The sequence below is a fragment of the Henckelia pumila genome, chromosome 3, assembly GCF_033568475.1.
Source record: "Henckelia pumila isolate YLH828 chromosome 3, ASM3356847v2, whole genome shotgun sequence".
NCBI classification, from domain to species: Eukaryota; Viridiplantae; Streptophyta; class Magnoliopsida; order Lamiales; family Gesneriaceae; genus Henckelia; species Henckelia pumila.
The window spans coordinates 10,919,483-10,928,219 of NC_133122.1; the positions used below are offsets into that span (position 1 = coordinate 10,919,483).

The window sequence follows — 8,737 nt, forward strand, 5'->3', positions numbered from 1 at the left end:
AGATTTTATCTGTATTATAATGAAGTACCACCAAATTCTTTTTCCACATTAATTAATTCTACAGTACGTACCCCTTGTTTAATAATAATGATTGATTTCTTCAAATCTTTTGACTAAGACTAGTTCCCCCAAGTCCCACTAGCAAATATATATTATATATGTCACCACCCGACTCATAACTTGATTAGACATGTTCATCACCGTATGCATTCCTACCACGTTGGACTTTAATTTAATAATCTGACTAGGATAATTAAATGTGAATCACTTTTTCATTTCATTTCCGAATTCGTTTCATTTTTCTGTTTTCTTCATCAATAATCACAGTGCAGTAGAATCAATTCGATTCATGGATGAGAAGAAAGTATGGGTTGTGGGAATATTTCTTACTATCTCTGCAGTATGTTGGTGGTCTCCTCTTATAATTGTCTATGGGCAACTTACTGATCCAAATGAAGGTTATCATATATATAATTTAATTCTAGATCGATCGAGCTTGTCGCTTAATATATTCATATTAACTTTAACTAGTGCAGTGACCGCATTACTGGGAGTTCGCCGTAAATTGAATGATAATCTCAAGTATCTCAATTGGAGCCAGAAGCACGATCCTTGTACCTCATATTGGACTGGGGTGAAATGCTTTTTAAATCAAACTGATGGTTTCATGCACGTCCAAGAACTGTACGTATGTGGTTAATTTTTTTTAGGTCTTAATTCCTCTGATTTTTAATCATATCCCTAGCTTTTAATTTCTACTTTTCATATCCATGGATCAGAGAGTGTTATTGTGCATAAAACATGTTAAATTAGTACTGGTTAGTCTAGTTTTATTAATTGACTGCATGTATATATATAGATTTTCACGAGAAAAAAACAAATTAAATCGAACTGCATGTCCTGTTATATATATTTGAGTTTATTGGCCGGTTTCAATTATCTCCTGAATATGGAATTTTCAGGCGCTTGATGAGATTGAATCTGTCTGGAACATTAGCTCCAGAGCTTGGCCTGTTACCGAATACAAAAATTCTGTTAGCGATCATCTTTTATCCACTCGTACTATTTAATTTGTTTATCATGTTCTTAATTAATATATATAATTGTTCACTCGGTACGTACAGCTTAATTCATTGACTATATATATATATATATATATATATATATGTTGGCTTGCACCTGCAGGGACTTCATGTGGAACAATATTAGTGGCAGCATACCCAAGGAGATTGGCAATATTAAGGCACTACAGCTCCTGTATGTTTTATTTCAAAGCTAGCTAGCTCATGCATCTTAATTTCATAGTTCAATACAAATGAAGGATATAGATCATGAGAGCATGATACTTTGAAACTATGCAAGCAAGATCCTCACCACATCTTTTAGACGTCGATCCAGCTAAAGCACTCACTATATATGATGAATGATCAAGTGCATAACCTTATAATTATTATTGCAGTACTTTATTTTTAGCCCAAGAAACATGCATACATGATACACAATTACTGTCTGCATTATATACAGGCTTCTAAGCGGGAATCAAATATCTGGTCCTTTACCGGATGAACTTGGTTATCTTCCCCACTTGACCAAGTTTCAGTTAGACTTGAACTTTATATCTGGATCAATCCCCAAGTCATTTGCAAACTTGACCAAAGTTCAGCATTTGTAAGTATATATATTTTCTTATTCAAACTGATTTTAATTAAAACATGCGCGCATGGCGATTCTAGCTAGCTCCACACTAACCACAATAGGGTGACTTGTTCAGCCACATGAACAACAATAATTTCAGCGGTCAGCTTCCACCAGAGCTTTCTACGCTTCCATTACTAAAACACTTGTAAGTACTCCTAATTAATTTTCGCACATTTCAACCTTGCTAGCTAGCTACACATATATATCATTAGATACTCACGGATTATTGTATGGGTTATGATATTGACAGCCTGCTAGATAATAACAATCTATCTGGATATCTTCCGCCGCAGTTTGCACGAATGCCTAGCCTCACAATTCTGTATGTCATCTTCTGCTTCTGATATTTATATGAAGCAGCATACATGACGACCTAATTTCTTATTGCCTTTGATAATTTCTTTTATCGCGCGCAGTCAACTCGATAACAATAACTTTGCTGGAACTGTGATTCCGGATTCTTATGGCAACATGACAAAGCTCAGGAAGTTGTATGTTTAATTCCTTTTTCCTTTTCCTTTTCTTTTTTTTTTTTTTTTGGAAAAAAACAAATTCATTCGGTTATCACTCATTTTTCAAAGGCTGATTAATCATTATATATATGCATGGATTTGAACAGGAGTCTAAGGAACTGTAGTCTGCAAGGAACGATACCTGATCTTAGTCCCATGAGAAACCTTCTTTACTTGTATGTCTGTAAGTTTCCCTTAAAAGAGTATTACTTTTACATTATTTCTTAATTTCTAACACACACCTGATTCTTGAGATATTCTAATTTTTCTAAAGATGTCAATGTATCTACCATTTGCTATTGAGTTAGTTAACTAAATTTCTCCATTACGTACCGACAAGTTAATTTCATGATGAAACTGTTGAAGTATGCTTCTATCATATTGAATAGGAATAAACACTACCCAACTTTGATTTTTAGATTTTCACATTTGTTTCCAAGCACTATCAACTTTTGATTTTTCTTAACTTTTTTATAATCTATAAATTAATAATTTCTACAAAATTACAATTTATTGCAAACACTTTAAGATAGTGTTTGGGAGAGGTTTTAGGAAACACTTCTCAGCTTTTCTTTCTCAAAATTTTGAAATTTTGTAAAGGAAAAGCTGAAAAGTGCTTCATAAACCTCTCCAAAACATTACCTTAATATTGAAAGAGAACGAATAGTACAAAAGTGTCTCGTCTATATATATACCATGATTTAACCAACTTTGAGCAACACTGCTATGTAGGGTATTAATTTGATTGGGAGAGTAGCAGTTCTTCAAAATGATTGAAAATATATAATTACCATTATAAGGAAAAACACGAAAACCTTATATATATATATATATATATATATATATTTGGGTTAAAAGTTAAGATCATTAATGATCATATGATCCCTTTAGTACCTCTAGACGTTAATGGTGTTTGTTTTACAGGGATCTTAGCATTAATCAACTTACTGGTCAGATACCCTCAAATAGGCTATCGGAAGGTATCACTACCATGTGAGTAGCTCATAAATGCGTATTTTGGTCTTAAAATAACATATTCACTGCCACTCATTAATTTGTGACTCAACTTTCTATGTTTTTCAGTATTCTGTCAAATAACAAGCTCAATGGGTCGATTTCTTCCAATTTATCTGCGTTTTCCTATCTCCAGAAATTGTAATGAAATTCTCCTATAATTACTCAATTCATTTTCAAATGATGTTTAATTATTCTCTGACCATGTCTTGTTTTTAATTAATATAGGTATCTGGATAATAATTCATTGAGTGGGTCTCTGCCAACCACTATTTGGAAGAATATTACCTTCACTTCAGAAACAACACTTGATATGTACGGCAAAAACATTTCCGACTCTTTAATTTCAATGTGGGATATTATGTGTATGATATATCCACTAAGCTTTCTCAGCAACTGCATGAAAAATGTCTGCATTAACCTTGTCTAGTTTTTTTTTTTTTTTTTTTTTTGATGAAACCTTGTCTAGTTCTAATTTTGTGGTTTCTTGCAGAAATTTTGAAGATAATTTACTATCCGATGTTTCAGGCATCCTCGATGTTCCTTCAAACGTAACACTTAGGTAAGTCATGTTCAAATATTTAAATTACATGTCGATTAGTTCCACCTATGAACAATATGTGCAATATACTCTATGTGCACGGGTATAGAGCAATATCCTAAATCTTATTTCAACTAAACCAAGATAATCATTTTACCCAGCATATATATATATATGACGTTGTTTTCCAAATAAGTTCTGTTGAAACTTCAATTTTTTTTAGAGAAAGTTGAAACTAAAGTTTAATATGTGGAAAGTGTTTTATGTTCGATGGATAACCAATGACACCTACCATATTGCGAAGCTTAGTAGTTTAACTCGGTTGTTAATTAAGCCAATTTGATATTAGAGGATAGCTCAAACTTAATGTTTGTTATATTTAGTTTTTCTTTCCCCTGTTTCTTTTGACTGATGAATCCACTATAAAATTATAGGCTTGGTGGAAATCCTGTTTGTAATATTGCAAACCGTCAAAACATCAGCCTGTTTTGTGAACCTGGTTATGGAAATGAAGCAAAGCCAGACTACTTGAAGAAGCCAGTGTTAAACACATGTAAACCCGAAGATTGTCCCAATTACTATGAATATGCACCAACTTTACCGAATAAATGCTTCTGTGCAGCACCTTTTGGTGTTGAACTACGACTCAGAAGTCCTAGCATATCCATCTTCCCTCCATATCGTGATCAATTTGATTACTTCATAGCATCTAATGTGTACCCAAAACCAAATCAATCATTGCATCTGTACCAGCTTTATGTTGACTCCGTCCAGTGGGAACCAGGTCCAAGGCTAAAAATGTCTCTGCTCTTCTTTCCTGAGGACACCAATGATTCTAATATATATGCCTTTAGTTCAAATGAGATTCTAACAATAGCAGATACATTTGCGACCTTCACCATACCAGGAAACGATACATTTGGCCCATACGATCTACTTGGTTTCACTGCTGAGGGTCCTTATTCTGATGGTAAGAAATTTTTCAAAGTTCAAATTAAATTTTCAATACTGATGACTAGCTTTTCTTTTTGGAGTGCAGTGTTACTTCCTTCTCTAAGCAATAGGACCAGACTACGTAAAGGTGTGTTGGCTGGAATTGTGGTGGGATCTATATTGGGTGCAAGTTTCATACTTGGTGGCATACTGCTGCTCTATCGAAAACTGCATCCAAAGAATATGCAAGCCAAAGATGGCAAAAAGGAACCACGTGAGTCTCTTTCGCAGCAACCATATTAATTCCCTCCAACATTTGTTTCTGATCCTTCAAAATGACTATGAAACTTCAATGCTCATATCCTAAATCCCTGAAAACATGATTAATATTTTCATATGCAGATCCAAAAGTTCCAATGAAAATGGATGGAGTGAAGGCATTTAGTTTCGAGGATTTGCAAATGGCAACAAACAATTTTAGCGTTACTACTCAAATTGGTCAAGGAGGGTACGGAAAGGTCTATAAAGGGGCTTTAGCAGATTGTGCAGCTGTGGCAATAAAGCGTGCACAACAAGGTTCCTTACAGGGTGACAAAGAATTTTACACCGAAATCGAAATGCTTTCACGATTACATCATCGGAATCTGGTTTCACTGGTTGGATATTGTGATGAAAAAGAAGAGCAGGTGAACCTCAACACTCGATTTACACATATTAATTTATTATGTTACATATTCTGACTCTCTTGTTCTTTTCAGATGTTAGTGTATGAGTTCATGCCCAATGGCTCGTTACATGACCTACTATCTGGTAATTAATTTTTTGTCGACTTGTATGTTTATTTAGTTGTCTTTTTCATCTTTTTTTTAATAGTAAAGTAGTATAATATGTATAAAACAATCAGAAATAAGAATGAGTAATCATGTCTGAAATTTATTGAAAGTTAATTAATTGTGTTTTCTTCACAGCTAAATACAGAGCACCTCTCGGTTTTGGGACAAGATTGCACATTGCTTTAGGTGCTTCCAGAGGCATTCTATATCTGCATACGGAAGCCGATCCACCTATTATTCACCGTGATATCAAGGCAAACAACATACTGCTGGATTCCAAGTTGACCGCCAAAGTATCTGATTTCGGGATTTCAAGGCTTGCGCCTGTATCAGATGCTCAAGGAGATACAACTGCACATATATCCACCAACGTCAAAGGAACACCAGTAAGACAAATCTACCCTCAATTTTCAGAGTCAACTTGAGTTTTGAAATTTTCAAATACATAATTATGAAACAAAAAACCATGCATGGTAAATAGCATAAATCATATTTCGTGCTATTGTAGAATAACTGCTTCTTTTAAACAAAATTTTTCTTTTAATAACTATGGATTTTAAAAGTGATGTTTGCACATATATATTGGGTAAAAGAGCTAGCAATTTCGTTTTATTGGAGTAATGTTCCTGTAGAATCTCATGTCTCGAAGCTTGACAATTGGTGGACCCTTAAAAGATGCATTAATTCACAACTCTAAATGATGCCATAGAAAAACTGAAGTTTGATGTTTCAGGGTTATGTGGATCCAGAATACTTCCTGACCCACAAGTTGACAGAGAAAAGCGATGTTTATAGCCTTGGAATTGTATTCTTGGAGCTCTTAACAGGGATGCAGCCTATATCTCATGGAAGAAACATTGTCAGAGAGGTACCAAAACCTGCCCTTATAATTAGTTGGTGTTTCACTTCATATATCCCATATACTTGTCCATGAAACGAGAGAGAAAAAAATGGAACCTAAACATGTAAACAATATTAATTTTGATTAGCTTGTTATTTCATCAGGTCAACGCAGCGTGTCAAAGTGGGATGATGTTTTCCATCATTGACAGGAGTATGGGGCAATACCCTTCCGAGTGTGTAAAGAAATTCATGGCTTTAGCCCTCAGATGCTCTTTGGATGAGACCAAGGATAGGCCATTGATGCTGGAAATTGTAAGGGAGCTGGAAAACATATTTGCAATGCTTCCGGAATCTGATAGCACAGCCTTGGAGTTGAACTTAAATGTGCCCAGCTCTGGAACTTCATCTACCTCAATTCCAACCTTTTCAGATCGGAGGAGCACTTATGGAACTATGGAACTTGTCCCTGGAAGTGACCTTGTTAGTGGTGTCATTCATAGCATTAAGCCTCGTTGATGAATCTGTCTGCCCATATGTGTGTATATATCGGTTAGGCTTGTCAACCGCGAAGCTAGCTCTCGCCAAATGTGTCGTTATTATCATTAATCATCGATCAATACCACCATCATTATCATATTTTACTGAAAAATTGTCTAGTATATAAGATGGCATGTTTCGGTTTGTTGACGTTAGTATAATAAATAAGTTGGTTTTTTTTTTTTAAACTTCCAATTTTACTCTTTTATATGACCAGAAACATGAAAATTGTTAAGCATCATATCAGATTTCATCTATATTACATTGCACATAATAATGGCTCTAGTATTATTTAAAAATTGTAGTGGTTTGCTACAATGAATATGTGTAATAATTGCTAAAACATCAAATGATAACCCAATGCTCCATAAAACAAGTCACAGTGCACATTTTGTTTCAAATGAAGTTAATTCACCCACCTATAATACTGCTATAAATTAATCCTTGCATCTGTTGCAGCCTTGCTTTCAAGAACGAAATGTCAAATGCGAATCGGGAGGTTAATGGATTTTTGTTATAAATTAACTCCTCTTTACCCAATACTGATGCACTACTGTTTTTCTTGTTTCTTGACTCGGCGTCAACATTCTTTACATTTCTCGTGCGATAATTCTCTAAAGCTAATATTATTGGCCGCCGCGGTTGATCATCTCTGAAGCTATCAGCTGAAGGACGCTTAATGGCTGAACAACTGACGATAATTTCATTTCTCAGCACTACACCACATTCTTCTTCTTTTTGTACTTTATTCAAGTCCTTGAAATTCTTTTCTCCCTTATTATTATTATTATTTGATGTTATTATATCAGTATTGTTGCCGCAGGCTGCTAGTACTCTCGGTCGACCATGCCCTTTTTCTTCTTCAGTTAAATCAATTATTGTTCCACGGAAGGGACAGCCACCCAAAGACATCCCAAATGCATTGGAATGCACATGATTAGTAGCCACTAAAGCAAGTTTATCATATTTTCCAGATGCTAGCTTTGTCTTTGTAACCATTTGTGCAACTGGCCCCAAATCTTTCGCGAATGACATCAGACTATTCTTGTAGCTATTATCTCCGTGCTCATTCCACTAGAATCATTTACACAAGAATCAAATCAACAACGTCTGTTGGTGCATGCATGCATAAAATTAAAAGGACAAAAATATAAACATTATTTCAAGAATCCTGACCATCATCACTGGTTTACAGTTGTTATAACATCCAGAATGATCACTCATCTCATTGTGCAAGGCAGATGATTTCCAAAGAAAATATGTTAAACGCCTATCTGTTGCTCCTCTTTCCTGTGAATTGGATGCTCTTCTACGATCTATATGTACAAAATCTTAATGATCTATTAGTATTAACAATTTAAATAATATACGAACTAACCATTACCTGTTGCGAAATTTGTTGGGATCTTCCTTTTCTTCTTCCCTTTGTTCTTGGTGCTGCTGCATATGATCTGACCTTCCGAAACAGAGGATATCGCTCTAGTTCCCTTTAAAGAAGAGACATCACTACCCGATGTTTCATTAATGAGACATCTTGTTGAATTCTTTGAATCATGATTCTTGACAGTTTTTCTCATCGATCTTCTTCTTGTCCCAGAAAATTCCAAAACAAAGTTTTCAGGATCTGTTTTAAGAACATGAAAAACCTTCTTAGCTAATTCATGTATTGCGCTGGCCTGCATATCATAGATACATACGTAGATTAGCCTTGGCAAAATCTAAAATATGTTGATATTAAAATAATGTCGAAAGATTATACCCATAAACTTACCTGTCTGAAATATATGGTGGTTGAGGAATTGAAATACATTGCGTTTTCTGGTATC

The 8,737-nt window shown here is 34.7% G+C and overlaps 1 protein-coding gene across 1 annotated transcript; it reads left to right on the forward strand.

Moving 5' to 3' along the window:
* Nucleotides 1-225: 225 nt before the first annotated feature.
* LOC140887387 (probable LRR receptor-like serine/threonine-protein kinase At5g37450) lies at nucleotides 226-7,076 on the forward strand. The gene is made up of 20 exons (XM_073294607.1): nucleotides 226-458; nucleotides 537-684; nucleotides 963-1,034; nucleotides 1,186-1,257; nucleotides 1,525-1,668; nucleotides 1,772-1,843; nucleotides 1,949-2,020; nucleotides 2,115-2,189; nucleotides 2,318-2,386; nucleotides 3,135-3,203; nucleotides 3,294-3,365; nucleotides 3,453-3,539; nucleotides 3,718-3,786; nucleotides 4,200-4,735; nucleotides 4,805-4,972; nucleotides 5,101-5,384; nucleotides 5,457-5,508; nucleotides 5,667-5,917; nucleotides 6,265-6,399; nucleotides 6,537-7,076. Exons 1-20 carry the CDS (start codon nucleotides 350-352, stop codon nucleotides 6,888-6,890), a joined length of 2,910 nt encoding a protein of 969 aa, XP_073150708.1. The 5' UTR covers nucleotides 226-349; the 3' UTR covers nucleotides 6,891-7,076.
* The last annotated feature ends 1,661 nt before the right edge of the window (nucleotides 7,077-8,737 follow it).